Source organism: Coregonus lavaretus (genome assembly GCF_964263955.1).
Source record: "Coregonus lavaretus genome assembly, chromosome: 20".
Classification (NCBI taxonomy): Eukaryota; Metazoa; Chordata; class Actinopteri; order Salmoniformes; family Salmonidae; genus Coregonus; species Coregonus lavaretus.
The window spans coordinates 21,515,774-21,535,031 of NC_140007.1; the positions used below are offsets into that span (position 1 = coordinate 21,515,774).

Here is a 19,258-nt window from a genome sequence, read left to right on the forward strand (position 1 = left end):
TGGAGAGTAATGAAGAGACCATTGCTCTTTTATGTCACCTGCTTTATAGATGCCCCCCATCCCCCACATCTATTTCTCCCTTTGTCTTTTAAGCATACAAACATTCACATTCATGGACACAGATTCATACACACACATCCATGTAGCCCCCGCTCTCTCTGTCTTCTTGTTGTACTATACAGGAATTACGCCCCCAGGTGGTGTAAAGCCAACACAGGACATTCTCTTTTAGAACTATGGGTCTTAACAGTGGTGTTCATACCAGCTAGCCCTCTACCCTGCCTGGGTTATCTGCCTCAGTAATATCACCTGACACAGAGGGGAAATCAGTCCACCGCTCCCACATGCTTGTCATTCCAACACTAACACAAGACAGGAGAAGGACGGAATGCTCAGGAAGAAGGAGAAAGGATGAGGAGTATGCCACAGCAACAATCAGAGGAAAGGAAAATACATTTAAGATTGGAAGGGGCAGAGGAGAGAAGTGAGGAGAGAACCCACTGGGCAAAAACTGGTTGAATCAAAGTTGTTTCCACGTCATTTCAACAAAAAAATTCAGTGTGATGACGTTGAATCAATATGGAAAATGTATTGGATTTGCAAGTCATCATCAATGTAAGGGAATTTTGTCTTTTTTTCACCCAACTATTTGCCTAAATCCAATGAGAGGGTGCATTTTTTTGTTGATTTCACGCTGAATTCACGTTAGCTGACAACTCAACCAAATGTCAATCAAAACTGTGCCCAGTGGGAAGTGAATAAAAGAGGATGAGAGGAGAAGAGAAGACGAGGGATCTGAAGAGAATAATGTAGGGAAGAATGAAAGGAACAGAGATTGTAGCAGGTGTGCCCAGCAGCAGTGGTCCTGAGCCAGAGCCATGGCAGTCCTCAGCAGCACAGGGCCTTGTGAAACAACTGCCCTGCCTCTTAAATGTGTTTTTACAGACAGATAAAAGAGAACTTCTCTTAAAACAACTCCTATACAACTTTCCTCTTCTCATTTTCTGTTACAAAGCACTCCATGCACTATGTTTGAACATCTTGACAACACTGTAAACATCTTGACGACACGGCTAGAAGAGGAGAAGTTAAAGGGTTTGTTCTGGACTGAGGTCATCAGGTTTGTCCTGTCTGACCCGTCACCTCTCTGACTATCCCTGTTGAGGCCTGCTTGGCCATGTGCCCTCACAGCTGTGCTCTGAGGTGAATGACCCAGTAGTATGAACTCTGGTGTCTGCTCTTCTAAAACGATACAGTGCTATAGTAACAGTAGGGCCTGGTCGGGCTGATGAAGGTTCGCCCTGGGTCATAGTATACCCATTTCTCCCCCTCTCCCAATTTGAGTCCCCGAACCTTTCCCCTTTCTTTTTCCATGAGGACCCTATGATATATTTGCACCCCTCTCTCTTTGTTGTTTCATGGAGCCGTGATTTAATTACTTTTCCTCAGCATTGAAATCCATCTCATTTCCGTCTTGGGTGAGGAGAAAGAACAAAGTCCCCCCCTCTGCCTCCTGAAATCAACACCATGTCAGTTCTGTGTGATTTTTACATTTACATTTTAGTCATTTAGCAGACGCTCTTATCCAGAGCGACTTACAGTTAGTGAATACATATATATATATTTTTGTCTTTTTTTTTTTTTTTTTTTTTTTTTTCTGCTGATTCATTCGATTTATGATAGAAGACAATAATCACAAAACCTTTTTGAAGCGTCATGTTCTCGTGGTCTCTCAAAACACAACTCAGCTACCGTCAGCCAAAACTGCTGCGGCTGTTTTGTTGCAGAGGACATGCTTTCACCTGTTTGCCATAAATATGTGTCATGTGAATGTTTCAATACCAGGGTCTGCAGCCAAGATGGATTTTGGTTCTCACAGTTAGGACAAAATGTTTAGGCCAATGCCTCAGTCGCTCATTCTATGCAGCCTTAATATTGTTATATGGGTCTGATATACAATAGTAGTATTTACAGTAAAGAAAATAGAAGCAATTGATGAACAAGTAAAAATGCAGTTTCAATAATTATAGTAGCAATAGTGCATTAATAACAGCAGCAGTGATAACTGTAATAGTAATACTTAGCACTAGTAATAGTTAAGCGTTCAGTGTTTGATGTTTTGGTGGCTTTAACCTTGAAGTACAGCTGCTCCCTACAGCCCTATAGGCTGGGTAATAGTACACCATGCTGGCCGTGCAGGATTTTCCTGGAATGTGCAGAGCTGAGATCCAAAAGGCCCTGCGGTGGACAAATTTGGTTTTGATGATTCATTGGTAACAAGATCTGTCGGTGGGGTTTTATCACCCCTTTGTGTTACTCCAAACTGTGTTACTCCAAACGCCAAACTCAAAATAAAACAGCCTCAACACTGAGGACGCTGACATGCAGGCAGATAGAAAACAGCAACAGATTGTATTACCGCCTCAGGATTGGTCAGTAATGGTGTCTGTCATCTCCCCTCTCTCCAGGCCTGCCAATCAGCACTTATGCCAAGTACTGCTACCGCAAGCTGCAGAAGGTCGCCGTGACTGGGGTCAAAAAGGTAAGAAGGTCATCCTAAAGCACTATTAAAAGGTCCAGGGAGGGGAGGTAAGGATGTCATACAAGGACAGAGGGAGTTGCTCCATCTCACTGCTTGACTGGATTGAGATTTAATTTCCAAACCTTCTGCTGCAGTTTTATACTCTAATGATCTGAAATGATATTGGGACTCCAACTCTCCCAGCAGACAAAGAGAAGTGGAACATTTCTATTGTTCTAATGAGTCAGTGTTGCCCCTGAGGTTAGTGTCGGCCGTGAAGCGTGGCACTGACTGAAGCATTCTGGGAGCTCTCACATATGTTAGCAATCATCGCACTGAGCCCTTAGGAGTCCTCAACAAAATAGGCACTAATCTGTAAACCCAAACTGAGGCGGGGGAGTTACGACAACCTTTTAGCCCCCCTCTGTCATCCGCTCTCTCCCCATCCACACTGGACACGTGGAGCTAAAGAGGGGGTTCAAATCTGAGCTCGCACCCCCCAACCAACCCTCCATCAGTGGAGCAACAGTCTCCCAACCTCCACCCTGTCCTCTGCTGTGTCCCACCCTGTAATCAGCTTGCCCACAGCCAGCCCACTGCAGCCTTACTGCAGCCCCAGGCCAGGCACTTTTACTGGGGGCTATATTTAACCCGCTGAGCTGCTGAGATGGAATCTGGGCTTTAAACATGGCTGGGTATCTCCTTCTACTGTATACAAGGGACCTAACCTACAGTTCAGCTGTGATTACAGTAGGGAAGTTACAGAAGTGTGAGAGACTCCAAGTGGGCCTCAAGTAGCTTACCTAGATAATTGGCAAGGGACAGCATTCAACCAGTTCTAAGCTTAATCAATAGACTTGTGGTTCTAGAGCTGTGCTTAGGGTCAGGTCCTGTCTTCAGAAGACTCTGTCTTTTTTCCTTCTCACAGGGTCTAAGGAAGCCCACCCTTGAGGAGTTAGACCAGGGGAGGAACGCCATCGTGACCCCTTCCCTGTTCGGCAGTGCCCTGGAGGAGATCATGGAGCGTCAGAGCGAGCGGTTCCCTGAGCGCAGGCTCCCCTGGGTGCAGGTGCAGCTGTCCCAGTACGTCCTGGCCCTGGGAGGGGCCCAGACAGAGGGAATCTTCAGGTGAGTAGTCACACAACCGCACCAGGCTGGGCTGCAGACAGAAGGGGTGGAATGATGGAGGGGGGGGGGCAATGTTGGTGGAAACTGATCAACTTAGGGTACCAGAAACGGTCTCTACAGATGAGGATCACTCTGAGGTATGGGGTAAGTAATGTTATGGGGGTAAAGAAAGACAGGCGTGCATCAGGAGAGTAAATACAGTATAGCCTATGTGGCAGACATGGGATGCAGAATAAGGGCCAGATTCAATCCGATCACGTTTTGTCTGCTATGCACGTTTTAAAGGCAATCTTCCCGCATTCAGGGTGACCGCATTCACGGTAAACGCTGCATATGTCGGCTCAATCGGAAATTACCTTTAAATGTCAATCAAGCTACATCGCAGATCTTCCGTGGTCCGGCTTGAATCTAGGCCTAAGACTGGGTCAGAGGCTTTGCTTCATCAGTAAGTAGCAGTACAGCCGGGGCTGCTCCTGTTCTGATTCTCCTGTCCCAGCCCAAGGCCAGCAGCATTACGGGACAGCCTCAAGCCACGATCACACCTACAGCGTAATTGTGCAAAATAGTACGCAGCATCATCTTGATATGTGTACAACAAAAGTTAAACATTCACCTTCTACTACCATTTCTGTCAAGCAGTCTACGCATACAATTTGATGCATACGTTCGATAAATCCAACATATGCAATTTGTAAGTCGCTAATTGATAAGAGCGTCTGCTAAATGACGAAAATGTAAAATGTAAAAATATGCGCCACACAGAACGCACTGCAACTGCCTCTGCAATGCAATGCTGCAAGGCAAACGCAGCGTTCCATTGGAAATGAATGTACTTCTGGTGTACCAAAACGCAATGACGCTGTCGGTGTGATCGAGGCGTCAGACTCCCATTGGCCGGGAGGGGAGGAAGTTAACCTGAGATCAGAAGAGAAAGCGCCTATGTTAAACACTTAAACAAACACAGCATCTCCTGAGGTGGTATACTAACTTTGATGACCATCCAGAAATAATTATTGACTTTCTAAACTTAGATATGTGTTTTTGGTTGTTGAGTCAATGAGACCATGCCCATTTCAAGCTCATCTTTCTAATTTTAGAACATATAGGCCAGTTGATCCTGCTTTGTAGTATACCCCTCAGGTCCTATGGGCTTTGTTAAACAAACACACCGTCTCGTTAACCTGGGGAGGTTAATCATTCACTGACTGGGCTGTGGAGAAGAGGAGAGGACTGCACCCCGTTCTCTCTGATTCAGACCCTCTCCTGGGGCATCCATATAGACGTCTGGAGCTCTGACGCCCCCCCCCCCCCCCCCGTCTGGCTCAGACTGAGACTGGGTGGTCATCCAGAGAGATGGTAGTTCAAACAAACATTAATATGTTTGACATTACCAAATTATACAAATTCAGACTAAATCCCACTCACACAACAAAGAATGAAAATCCACCAAATAAAGCTTTTGCCCTTGTCATGCTTCAGATAACAGCATCCAATAATGAAAGAGATTGTTTTATGCCTGTGTAATGTGAATGTAAATACAGTGGGTATAGTTCCCCTTTCTCTGCCATTCTGTTTGTATTGGAGTACATTTAGAGGCGTGTTTAATCTGCACACTATCTCTGTATAAATTCCTCTTTGGCTAAGTTCTCATCACACACTGACAGATTGTGGACTGTATATAGAACAAACAGGAGATTGACGTGAAAAAGTAATTATTTTAAGCCAGTTCCCTTTTTGTAACAGTTCTCATTTTGTCAGGCACATCTCCCTTCTGTCGGGTGTGTGATTAGAAAATGTACAGGAAATCTACCCTGGCAGTTTATTTTAAAAACCATGCTGTGGGAGGATTGTCTTTATTTTTGCTTTCTTATTGAGCTTCAGGGTTGATTTATTTTTACTAGACAGGGGTCCCTGTGTCAGGGATATGACTGGTGTTGTCCTTGTGGCTCTGTGATTTTGCTTAGGTTTTTCTCCTTGGCACGATCAGTCCCCTTGTAACAGATACCTCCGGACGTGTAGCACTGCTATGTATGTCCCTGTCTGCGGACATGAAATTACTTTCTCACTAATTATATCTGAGTGATATTGTATAACCATGTCCAGCTGGGTTCACATATCCCTCATGTGTGGACTAGACCCTGGCAATGTCCTAAAGTCATGCCGTGGTTGTCCCTGGGCTGCTTAACGGGGCTGCTGCACCACCTAGTGGGGCTATGTCACACTCCAAGAACACTATCAATACTCTCATACAAGTATTTAGTCTCATTGAAATAGGAGATAAAGTTATTACTTCCAAGTCTCTAGCGGCTGTTGAAACTCTATCTGCTGTGTGTCTCTTACCTTCAGGGTGCCTGGAGATATTGATGAGGTGAATGCACTGAAGCTGCAGGTGGATCAGTGGAATATTCCAGAAAACCTTGGCGACCCCAACGTCCCAGGTAAGAAAAAAATCCCTATCATTCCACAAAAAAAAATGCTCTATTCCTCCTCTTGGCTGATGTCTTTCTTGAATGGAGCAACTATCTATTGCCCTTTCTCTAAAACGTGTTGTAAAGGCTGGAAACACTACTGTATATTGTACAGGCTGCACACCATTGTGTATTGAAGGGAGTGTCTCTCTCTCCTCTAGCGTCTCTGCTGAAGCTGTGGTACAGGGAGCTGGAGGAGCCAGTCATCCCGCAAAGTTTCTATAAGCAGTGCATCAGTAACTATGAGGATCCAGAGGCAGCGATTAGCGTGGTGCAGTCTCTGCCTGAGCTCAGCAGGCTGGTGCTCTGCTACTTCATACACTTCTTACAGGTAGCCCTCCTACATATAGGCCTCTCGTCTACCCTCGCTAACTCTCTCTCTCTTTACAGGTTTATTTGTCACTTTGTCTGTTTTGTTGTTATAACTACACTACCAGTCAAAAGTTTGGACACACCTACTCATTCAAGGGTTTTTCTTTATTTTTACTATTTTTTACATTGTAGAATAATAGTGAAGACATCAAAACTATGAAATAACACATATGGAATCATGTAGTAACCAAAAAAGTGTTAAACAAAAGAAAATATATTTTAGATTTTAGATTCTTCAAAGTCGCCACCCTTTGCCTTGATGACAGCTTTGCACACTCTTGGCATTCGCTCAACCAGCTTCACCTGGAATGCTTTTCCAACAGTCTTGAAGCAGTTCCCACATATGCTGAGCACTTGTTGGCTGCTTTTCCTTCACTCTGCGGTCTAACTAATCCCAAACCATCTCAATTGGGTTGAGGTCGGGTGATTGTGGAGGCCAGGTCATCTGATGCAGCACTCCATCACTCTCCTGCTTGGTCAAATAGCCCTTACACAGCCTGGAGGTGTGTTGGGTCATTGTCCTGTTGAAAAACAAATGATAGTCCCACTAATCGCAAACCAGATGGGATGGCGTGTCGCTGCAGAATGCTGTGGTAGCCATGCTGGTTAAGTGTGCCTTGAATTCTAAATCAATCACAGACAGTGTCACCAGCAAAGCACCTCTACACCTCCTCCTCTATGCTTTAAAGTGGGAAATACACATGCGGAGATCATCCGTTCACCACACCTCGTCTCACAAAGACACAGTGGTTGGAACCAAAAATCTCAAATTTGGACAAATTTCCACCGGTCTAATGTCCATTGCTTGTGTTTCTTGGCCCAAGCAGGTCTCTTCTTCTTATTGCTGTCCTTTAATAGTGGTTTCTTTGCAGCAATTCGTCCATGAAGGCTTGATTCACACAGTCCCCTCTGAACAGTTGATGTTGAGATGTGTCTGTTACTTGAACTCTGTGAAGCATTTATTTGGGCTGCAATTTCTGAGGCTGGTAACTCTAATTAACATCCTCTGCAGCAGAGGTAACTCTGGGTCTTCCATTCCTGTCGCGGTCCTCATGAGAGCCAGTTTCATCATAGCGCTTGATGGTTTTTGCGACTGCACTTGAAGAAACTTTCAAAGTTCTTGAAAGTGTCCATATTGACAGACCTTCATGTCTTAAAGTAAAGATGGACTGTCGTTTCTCTTTGCTTATTTGAGCTGTTCTTGCCATAATATGGACTTGGTCTTTTTCCAAATAGGGCTATCTTCTGTATACCCCCCCCTAACTTGTCACAACACAACTGATTGGTTCAAACGCATTAAGAAGGAAAGAAATTCCACAAATTAACTTTTAACAAGGCACACCTGTTAATTGAAATGCATTCCAGGTGGCTACCTCATGAAGCTGGTTGAGAGAATGCCAAGAGTGTGCAAAGCTGTCATCAAGGCAAAGGGTGGCTATTTGAAGAATCTTGTTTAACACGCTTTTGGTTACTACATGATTCCATATGTGTTATTTCATCGTTTTGATGTCTTCACAATGTAGAAAATAGTAAAAAATAAAGAAAAACCCTGGAATGAGTAGGTGTGTCTAAACTTTTGACTGGTACTGTACATAATAACTACAGGTTTATTAATATAAACACAATTAACAAACACCACATAAATGTCGCTGAGCTTCACTTTTGCCCTAAACTCATCCCCTCGCTCTCCTGCAGGTGTTTGCCCAGCCCGTCAATGTGAGTAAGACCAAGATGGACGTGAACAACCTAGCCATGGTGATGGCTCCCAACTGTCTCCGCTGCCAGTCGGATGACCCACGCATCATCTTTGAGAACACACGGAAAGAGATGTCCTTCTTACGCATGCTCATTGTTCACCTGGACACCAGCTTCGTCAAGGGCATCATCTGAGGAGGCTCCCTCTAGACCATTCTATCCATCAAAACCAATCCTCCATGCCCTGGAAAGCTGCACTCGTCAACTATAGCTGCTTCCTCTTTCAATCATACCAGTCTCTACTGCCACCTCACCCACAACAAGCCCTCTGTTCCTTCACACATCTCACATCTCAACCCTAGATTCTCTCTGGTTCACTAACACCACATTCTGAGGACTACAGACAGTGGACTGCCCAGACAGTGACTGGATATCAAGACAGTTTTCCTGCTCTGAATCATCTTGTTTGAGACTTTGGGACAAGCTCACATGTGATGGTAATGGGAGACTGTTCATCCGTTTGAAAGCACACTGCAGGACATACTGTACTTACTATATGTACAGTGAGGGAAAAAAGTATTTGATCCCCTGCTGATTTTGTACGTTTGCCCACTGACAAAGAAATGATCAGTCTATAATTTTAATGGTAGGTTTATTTGAACAGTGAGGGACAGAATAACAACAAAAAAATCCAGAAAAACGCATGTCAAAAATGTTATAAATTGATTAGCATTTTAATGAGGGAAATAAGTATTTGACCCCCTCTCAATCAGAAAGATTTCTGTCTCCCAGGTGTCTTTTATACAGGTAACGAGCTGAGATTAGGAGCACACTCTTAAAGGGAGTGCTCCTAATCTCAGTTTGTTACCTGTATAAAAGACACCTGTCCACAGAAGCAATCAATCAATCAGATTCCAAACTCTCCACCATGGCCAAGACCAAAGAGCTCTCCAAGGATGTCAGGGACAAGATTGTAGACCTACACAAGGCTGGAATGGGCTACAAGACCATCGCCAAGCAGTTTAGTGAGAAGGTGACAACAGTTGGTGCGATTATTCGCAAATGGAAGAAACACAAAAGAACTGTCAATCTCCCTCGGCCTGGGGCTCCATGCAAGATCTCACCTCGTGGAGTTGCAATGATCATGAGAACGGTGAGGAATCAGCCCAGAACTACACGGGAGGATCTTGTCAATGATCTCAAGGCAGCTGGGACCATAGTCACCAAGAAAACAATTGGTAACACACTACGCCGTGAAGGACTGAAATCCTGCAGCGCCTGCAAGGTCCCCCTGCGCAAGAAAGCACATATACAGGCCCGTCTGAAGTTTGCCAATGAACATCTGAATGATTCAGAGGAGAACTGGGTGAGTGTGTTGTGGTTAGATGAGACCAAAATCGAGCTCTTTGGCATCAACTCAACTCGCCGTGTTTGGAGGAGGAGGAATGCTGCCTATGACCCCAAGAACATCATCCCCACCGTCAAACATGGAGGTGGAAACATTATGCTTTGGGGGTGTTTTTCTGCTAAGGGGACATGACAACTTCACCGCATAAAAGGGACGATGGACGGGGCCATGTACCGTCAAATCTTGGGTGAGAACCTCCTTCCCTCAGCCAGGGCATTGAAAATGGGTCGTGGATGGGTATTCCAGCATGACAATGACCCAAAACACACAGCCAAGGCAACAAAGGAGTGGCTCAAGAAGAAGCACATTAAGGTCCTGGAGTGGCCTAGCCAGTCTCCAGACCTTAATCCCATAGAAAGTCTGTGGAGGGAGCTGAAGGTTTGAGTTGCCAAACGTCAGGCTCGAAATCTTAATGACTTGGAGAAGATCTGCAAAGAGGAGTGGGACAAAATCCCTCCTGAGATGTGTGCAAACCTGGTGGACAACTACAAGAAACGTCTGACCTCTGTGATTGCCAACAAGGGTTTTGCCACCAAGTACTAAATCATGTTTTGCAGAGGGGTCAAATACTTATTTCCTTCATTAAAATGCAAATCAATTTATAATATTTATGACATGCGTTTTTCTGGATTTTGTTGTTGTTATTCTGTCTCTCACTGTTCAAATAAACCTACTATAAAAATTATAGACTGATCAAGTCTTTGTCAGTGGGCAAACATACAAAATCAGCAGGGGATCAAATACTTTTTTCCCTCACTGTATCTCCCTGTGTTTCTGCTCCAAACACTGGACCGTGCTGGCGTGAGATTCAGCATATGAAGAGCAATCACAATAGTAGACTATTATACACATTAAGCCAGAGTGCAGGGAAAAATCAAGACAAATCTAATATGTAAATATGTGTTTTTAAAGGATTAGTTCCTGCTTTGAGTGCCACATACATATCTGACGCTATGGTCGTGAATTATGTCTCGTCATGTGTTCTGACATGACAAAATTATGGGAAACCCACTCTGTATTATAACCATTCTCTTTCCTTTATTGTAACAGTGTATGCAAGCAATGATTTCCTTCTCATTCTAAGTTAATTTGGAATGCTTTTTTGACTAATTTAATATTAATTCTGTCTGGGTTGCCAGAGCTGCAGGATAGGTTGACAAAAAGGTTTAAGCTACTCCGGACCTCTCCACTGGCCTCAGAGACAGGTTCACTCTCTAGGTAAAAAAATAAATAAACAAATTCTGAACAAAAGTTTCTCCAACATGAAAACTGATGCCCAATCAGTAAGGCAGAAATGTGTGTACATGTGTGAGAGATACATTATTGGACTAAAATCATGAGAAGCATTTTTGGAGCACTTTCAGCTGTTTTACTCCAGACAATTACAGTGGGCTTATTTTGGAGAGAGCGGGGTTCAATGTGGAAACTTTTTTCCGCTCACTTCAGAGAAACACAATTATACCTTTGATGGAGCTTGTAAAAAAGCAAATTTTAGCTATTAGCAGGTCAGGGGAAAAGAATGCAGGAGAAAATGAGAGCGCTGTCGCTGCCTGTACCTAAAGCCTCACCCACACAAACAGTTGTGAATTTACAGTGCGAGCCATAGGGAGGGGCCATCTGGCAGTGGTTTGAGGGTCTGGGGTACATTAGTTTAGTGCCATAGACTGGGAGGAAAACCATTAAGACAAAACACAAGCTGATTTAGTATTTTTAGACAGTATTGCCTAACAAGGACTTTCCTATTCCTCTAAATCTCGTGCCTCATGAGGGGAAGAGGGTTTAAAATCCATATTTCAGCTGTCTTAAGGGCCACGCTGTCGCTGTTATATTTAGCAGTGTGGTCGGGGTTTGGGTTTTAGCGTCCCACATGTTTTCTCTGTGTCTACCTCATCTTAGTGATGGGGTCTGTGCTGCGAGGCTGTGTGTGTGTGTGTGTGTGTGTGTGTGTGTGTGTGTGTGTGTGTGTGTGTGTGTGTGTGTGTGTTTGTGTGTATGTAAGTTCTTGCACATCAGTGTGGGTGTTTGTGTGTCGACTGTAAATGCATGTGTGGTCCAATTTGTAAGTCGCTCTGGATAAGAGCGTCTGCTAAATGACGTAAATGTAAATGTAAATGGTATGAGAGATAGAGAAGCTTGTGTGTGTTCATACAGCACACTCTCCCTAATTCCTGGAAGCTGGAGCCCCTAAATTAGAGGGTATGTTTACCAAGAAAAATGTATCTGGAGGTTAGATGGTTGTTAACCCCTTTTCTGCAGTCACAGCTTTTACAGCGGCCGTGCCTCTGTGCCTCCATTTCTGCTTTACTGTTCATCTTTTGAAAACCCAAACCCCCAGAGTTGGGTACTCCATAGCCACATCAGAGGATATACCCAGCTTTCCCCTCACCTCCAGCCAGCAGGGGCAGTGCTGAGGTGGGCAGGGTGGAGGATGGCAGTGCACAGTGCCAGTAGTTCTGGGAGTGCATCAGGGATATATGCTGAGCATGCAGAACAAGGAGGAATATTTCATGGACTGAGCCCATACTCTTACACACTGAACTCCCAAGGCTCTGGTTTAACTAGTCTCCATCCTGTGCTCTTCTGTGGATGACGGATGTACATATACAGTTTGATATGTTAATAGCAGGATGGTCTTTGATCACTGAATGTTCAAACCAATTAGTTATAACATGATTCAACCATATTGTTAAAAAAATATCAACTGATGTTCCATTCTACAGTAATGACATTATTCTCTTTATTTGACTACAATGCTCGTGGTGCAACTCATCAGTGTAATTTCTTGATTTGATAAATAGTCTAATCTTTGACAATCCTTTTTTTGTACTTGGAATGAGTGTTGATAATGTTTGTTGAGATGATAGAATAACTTAGGTGTGTGATGTTTACACTGTGTGTGATTCCAGTTACAACATGTGTGCACCCCATCCATTGCACTTCTAGTTCTATTCCCCTGTCCTCACATGATGGATGCTATTGACTATTGTTGTAAATATGCTTGCAGGTCTTTTGGGTATGCTGTTCGGAAAACAAGAAAAACAGCAATGGTGATTGTGATTTTGCGGATGCATTTATTTCATAAATGATTGAAAAAATAAAATAGACAATTAAAACATTTGTTGCTTTTTTTCTGATCACTTTTGTTTAATTTTGCATGGATATGAGTCTTTAACTATAACTTTTGTGAAAGTCTCCCATTGACATCAATATGCATTTCACGGTTTAAGTTTTTTGTGACCAACAGAAACATTGAGTAGATGGCTAGAGGCCAGCGCTTACGCTAGATTTGGTTCTGGGTGCAATTAGATCCATGTGTTATGGTAGAATTATGTCTTTCACTGCACCCAATACACCTGGACACTGCCACATCTGAACGTATATGGTCCATAAGCAGTAAACCTTAACACAACCCCAACAGAGCCATGTTAACTCTGTGTTAAAACACACATACAAACCTCTGGACAGCTGTAAGCAGGAGGCCAAGTAGAGCGCGATAAGCAGACCTGTAATTTAGGCTCAGCTGTATTTTCTGTGACAATGAAAGACTTCACTTGACTCTCTTATGGGGATGAATGACTAGGCTGAAATAGGAAAAAATATGTACCTATCAATTTTGAGATTTGTTGGTATTTTGGTCCATTAACATTAGTATTTTCAAAAGGTAACATAAAAATGTAAAAAAAAGTTACGGAAATTCATATATTTTTTTGTTTATCAAATAAAATAAAATGTTATTGGTCACATACACATATTTAGCAGATGTTATTGCGGGTTTAGCGAAATGATTGTGTTCCTAGCTCCAACAGTGCAGTAATATCTAACAATTGACAACAATACACACAAATCAAAGTAAAATAATGGAATTAAGAAACATATAAATATTAGGACGACCAATGTCGGAGTGGCATTGACTAAAATACAGTAGAATAGACTACAGTATATACATATGAAATGAGTAAAGCAGTATGTAAACATTATTAAAGTGACTAGTGTTCCATTATTAACGTGACCAGTGATTCCATGTCTATGTATATAGGGCAGCAGCCTCTATGGTGCAGGATTGAGTAGCCGGCTAGTGATGGCTATTTAACAGTCTGATGGCCTTGAGATAGAAGACATTTTCAGTCTCTCGTCCCAGCTTTGATGCACCTGTACTGACCTTGCCTTCTGGATGGTAGCGGGTTGAAGTCATTGATGATATTTTTGACCTTCCTGTGACATCGGGTGCTGTAGGTGTCCTGGAGGGCAGGCAGTGTGCCTCCGGTGATGCGTTGGGCAGACCGCACCACCCTCTGGAGAGCCCTTCGGTTGCGGGCGGTGCAGTTGCCGTACCAGGTGGTGATACAGCCCGACAGGATGCTCTCAATTGTGCATCTGTAAAAGTTTGTGAGGGTCTTAGGGATTATTATTCTTTTATTATTATAAAGCCACATTTCTTCAGCCTCCTGAGGTTGAAGGAAAAGGTTAATACATAAACGTTTTCTATTTGTATCTACATTCAACTGGTAAAAGTTAATTGTGATATGATTAAGGGGAAACAATTACCCTATTAGGGTGTGGTGCCTGGCCTTAACGGATGCCCTGCTTCACTTTTCTCCCCCCAAAATAAATACTTTTATATTTAAGATGTAGTCCTATTATTTTGGGGGGCCAATTTATGAGGTGCTTTGTTCATATAAATGCACTGTCCACTCTCCCTTGAGGATTTCCCAAGATGATGCGCAAGAATCAAAGACCAAACCGCCTCAGATAAAGAGCTTGTTATGTTCGGCCCTCTGATTGGCCAGTGACACACGCTCGGGACCTGTATGTGCAGATGTTTAATTTCTCTCACATGCCAGCATAGCTGAGGCCGGTGGAAATTCCTACTCTTTATGTGTCCAGGTTAAACGTGGTGAGGCATCCCTCGTTATAAACAAACGGTCGGTTAAATCCCTTTCTGACCTATTAGAAGCTATTAATACCCGAAACAACAATGTCATCATCGAACCAAATGACTGGCCACAGATCAGGGCATTCCTCAGCAAAGAGTCACCCAGTACAAGCTGATAGTATTTTGGACAACCAAATTGATTTCCAAATGAGTGATGACATCGAAGTGTGTGTGTCAGCATATATGGGAACGCCTTCAAGACTGTTGGAAAAGCATTCCAGGTGAAGCTGGTTGAGAGAATGCCAAGAGTGTGCAAAGCTGTCATCAAGGCAAAGGGTGGCTACTTTGAAGAATCTAAAATCTAAAATATATTTTGATCTGTTTAAGACTTTGTTGGTTACTACATGATTCCATATGTGTTATTTCATAGTTTTGATGTCTTCACTATTATTCTACAATGTAAAAAATAGTACAAATAAAGAAAAACCCTTGAATGAGTAGGTGTGTCCAAACTTTTAACATGGGTTTGAATAAGAGCCATAGGAATACAAAGGTAGCAATTCAAAATGGTCCTGCTCCTTGGCAAATTAAGCTATAAGACCAACTTTAAAACATTCAGGCTATCAAATTCTTTAACACTTTTGTAAACTATAACTATATAAATGTCTATAAACTAGCATAAAATAACCCACACAACAGTAACTCTTGAACCGTTCAAGCTAGAGACACTAAACCAACTTTTACACGTTCAAGCTATCCTAACTTCACATTCTTTAAAATGCTTATCGACTACAACTATATCAATTAGTATAATATAACTCACAAACACTTAAACTGTTCAAGCTAGATACACCAAACCAACTTTCATATGTTCAGGCTATCATTTTAAATTTTTGATATTTAGAAGACGCTCTCATACAGAGCGACTTACAGTAGTGGGTGCATACATTTTTGTACTGGTCCCCCATGGGAATTGAACCCACAACTCTAGTGTTGCAAGCACCATGCTATACCAACTGAGCCACACACACCATCATATACATAAATATTTATATTCTGGACTCTGACATTGCTCGTTCTAATATTTCTTAATTCCTTTCTTTTAATTTTTGGGATTTGTGTGTATTGTTTTGTATTGATAGGTATTACTGCACTGTTGGAGCTAGGAACATAAGCATTTCGCTACACCCGCAATAACATTTGCAAAATATGTGTACGCAACCAATAGATGATAGGGATTGGATTGCACTTTTTCCAGTGCTGCACTGATTTGACAGACCTAACTTGAATGATTGGCCGTCTTTATATACAGTAGCCTATTTATGCTATAAAGTGTGGTCTATGATAGGCCTTTTAATATTTATAATGTATTAATATTTTGTTAAAGCCTAGTTAGGCTATACATTTAAGTAATTAACTGATTATACATTTTGTCATTTTTTTAACACATTCTATGTTGTATTCTATTATACAGCTGAAGTCGGAAGTTTACATATGCTTAGGTTGGAGTCATTAAAACTTGTTTTTCAACCACTCCACAAATGTCTTGTTAACAAACTATAGTTTTGGCAAGTCGGTTAGGACATCTACTTTGTGCATGACACAAGTAATTTTTCCAACAATAGTTTACAGACAGATTATTTCACTTATAATTCACTGTATCACAATTCCAGTGGGTCAGAAGTTTACATACACTAAATTGACTGTGCCTTTAAACAGCTTGGAAAATTCCAGAAAATCCACAGGTACACCTCCAATTGACTCAAATGATGTCAATTAGCCTATCAGAAGCTTCTAAAGCCATGACATCATTTGAGTCAATTGGAGGTGTACCTGTGGATGTATTTCAAGGCCTACCTTCAAACTCAGTGCCTCTTTGCTTGACATAATGGGAAAATCTAAATAAATCAGCCAAGACCTCAGAAAAGAAATGGTAGACCTCCACAAGTCTGGTTCATCCTTGGAAGCAATTTCCAAACTTATCCAGAGCAAGGAAGAAGCCACTGCTCCAAAACCGCCATAAAAAAGCCAGACTACGGTTAGCAGCTGCACATGGGGACAAAGATCGTACTTTTTGGAGAAATTTCCTCTGGCTGATGAAACAAAAATATAACTGTTTGGCCATAAAGACCATCGTTATGTTTGGAGGAAAAAGGGGGTCCTTGCAAGCTGAAGAACACCATCCCAACCGTGATGCACGGGGGTGACAGCATCATGCTGTGGGGGTGCTTTGCTGCAGGAGGGACTGGTGCACTTCACAAATTAGATGGCATCATGAGGAAGGAAAATGATGTGGATATTTGAAGCAACATCTCAAGACATCAGTCAGGAAGTTAAAGCTTGGTCGCAAATGGGTCTAACAAATGGACAATGACCCCAAGCATACTTCCAAAGTTGTGGCAAAATGGCTTAAGGACAACAAAGTCAAGGTATTGGAATGGCCATCACAAAGCCCTGACCTCAATCCTATAGAACATTTGTGGGAAGAACTGAAAAAGCGTGTGCAAGCAAAGAGGCCTACAAACCTGACTCAGTTACACCAGCTCTGTCAGGAGGAATGGGCCAAAATTCACCCAACTTATTGTGGGAAGCTTGTGGAAGGCTACCCAAAATGTTTGACCCAAGTTAAACAATTTAAAGCCAAAGCTACGAAATACTAATTGAGTGTATGTAAACTTCTGACCCACTGGGAATGTGATGAAAGAAAGAAATGCGGAAATAAATCATTCTCTCTACTATTATTCTGACATTTCACATTCATAAAATAAAGTGGTGATCCTAACTGACCTAAGACAGGGAATTTTTACTAGGATTAAATGTCAGGAATTGTGAAAAACTGAGTTTAAATGTATTTGGCTTAGGTGTATGTAAACCTCCGACTTCAACTATATGTTAATAATACTGTTGATGTTTATCAGAGATATGTTTAGAGTAAAGAAACTGTCACAAGACATACTGCCCATTGGGCTTCATTTCTCATGATTATAACAAACATTGTAACATCTGAATTATATTTCAAAATACCATAGGAAGGATTTCCTAGCGTAGGTTTTCGCTTGGAATAATATAACTCTTGAAGCCCACATTAGGCCTAGATCTTGCACAGGTGCATAGGACGATATGGTAAAGTACTCATTTATTCCTTCTCCACTATTTATGAAAAACCCTCTCACTTCATATCAATTTGGAGTACATTTAGGTTTTTATTTTATTTTTTATTTTGTTCGCTCACCTCACTTTTCTAGAAAAACAATCTGTTAAACAGTAAATCAATTTTGTCCGGCCATAGGTTTAGGCATAAGGTTAGCAGTGTGGTTAGGGTTAAGGTAAGGTTTAAAATCACATTTTAAGAAGATTCATTTTAGAAGTGGGCGGGGATTATAACTTTGTGGCTGTGGTAACTAGTGACCACCCCATAGAACGTGACAGGCTGAACAATTGAATAGGTCAACTATTCTACTATGGGGGTTGCCGGATTTTGCTGTTGCTTACTCCTGTTGTTGGCTGTGGACAATTAAATGTGGACAACAATTTTTCATTAGATTATTCAAATAACCAAAAGTACTGGGTCTAGCCCCCTGCCCCCTCGGTGTTATTATACTGATGGTTTGTACCATAGAGGGGTTGGTTGTTTAGCAACAAAACCGAGGCGTGCGCAACTATGTGGCAAAACAGACAGGGTTGGCTTAGATTGTTGACAACATGTAAACTATATTTCTTCTCCAATGTTTATTGAAAACATACATTTGCACAATGAGCACTTGTTGTCTCAAATACATCATAACAGTTGTTGGTTAGCTAGTTGGCTAATTTTTACCATTATCATTGACATGAAATCATTCAAAACACTTCAAAACAAGACCTATCAAGAAAAAATATGAAACGAGCTGAAATGAGCCACTTATGATTCCCCACATTTTTTTTTTTTTAGGGGATAGATCAGCTTTAATATTTCAGATAGATTGTAACTTCCATCAATGTAATTGTCTGCATCACTTCCAATCCCCCATATGTTTTTTTTATGGCAAATATATATACACACATACACATACATACACACACACCGATTTTGCAGGTTTTCCTACTTACAAAGCATGTAGAGGTCTGTCATTTTTATCATAGGTACACATCAACTGTGAGAGACGGAATCTAAAACAAAAATACAGAAAATCACATTTTATGATTTTTAAGTAATTAATTTGCATTTTATTGCATGACATAAGTATTTGATCACCTACCAACCAGTAAGAATTCCGGCTCTCACAGACCTGTTAGTTTTTCTGTAAGATGCCCTCCTGTTCTCCACTCATTACCTGTATTAACTGCACCTGTTTGAACTCGTTACCTGTATAAATGACACCTGTCCACACACTCAATCAAACAGACTCCAACCTCTCCACAATGGCCAAGACCAGAGAGCTGTGTAAGGACATCAGGGATAAAATTGTAGACCTGCACAAGGCTGGGATGGGCTACAGGACAATAGGCAAGCAGCTTGGTGAGAAGGCAACAACTGTTGGCGCAATTATTAGAAAATGGAAGAAGTTCAAGATGACGGTCAATCACCCTCGGTCTGGTGCTCCATGCAAGATCTCACCTCGTGGGGCATCAATGATCATGAGGAAGGTGAGGGATCAGCCCAGAACTACACGGCAGGACCTGGTCAATGACCTGAAGAGAGCTGGGACCACAGTCTCAAAGAAACCTTTAGTAACACACTACGCCGTCATGGATTAAAATCCTGCAGCGCACGCAAGGTCCCCCTGCTCAAGCCAGCGCATGTTCAGGCCCGT

General features: G+C 42.2%; 1 protein-coding gene across 1 annotated transcript in view; it reads left to right on the plus strand.

The window, feature by feature from the left end:
* LOC311147461 (rho GTPase-activating protein 39-like) overlaps positions 1-8,858 on the plus strand; it is a 117,615-nt gene extending 108,757 nt beyond the window's left edge. The window contains exons 6-10 of the mRNA XM_084184164.1: positions 2,469-2,542; positions 3,450-3,649; positions 5,996-6,087; positions 6,279-6,448; positions 8,185-8,858. Coding sequence (XP_084040290.1) covers positions 2,469-2,542; positions 3,450-3,649; positions 5,996-6,087; positions 6,279-6,448; positions 8,185-8,379 — 731 coding nt within the window. The 3' untranslated portion in view covers positions 8,380-8,858. The remainder of the gene's footprint in view (positions 1-2,468; positions 2,543-3,449; positions 3,650-5,995; positions 6,088-6,278; positions 6,449-8,184) is intronic.
* Positions 8,859-19,258: the final 10,400 nt, after the last annotated feature.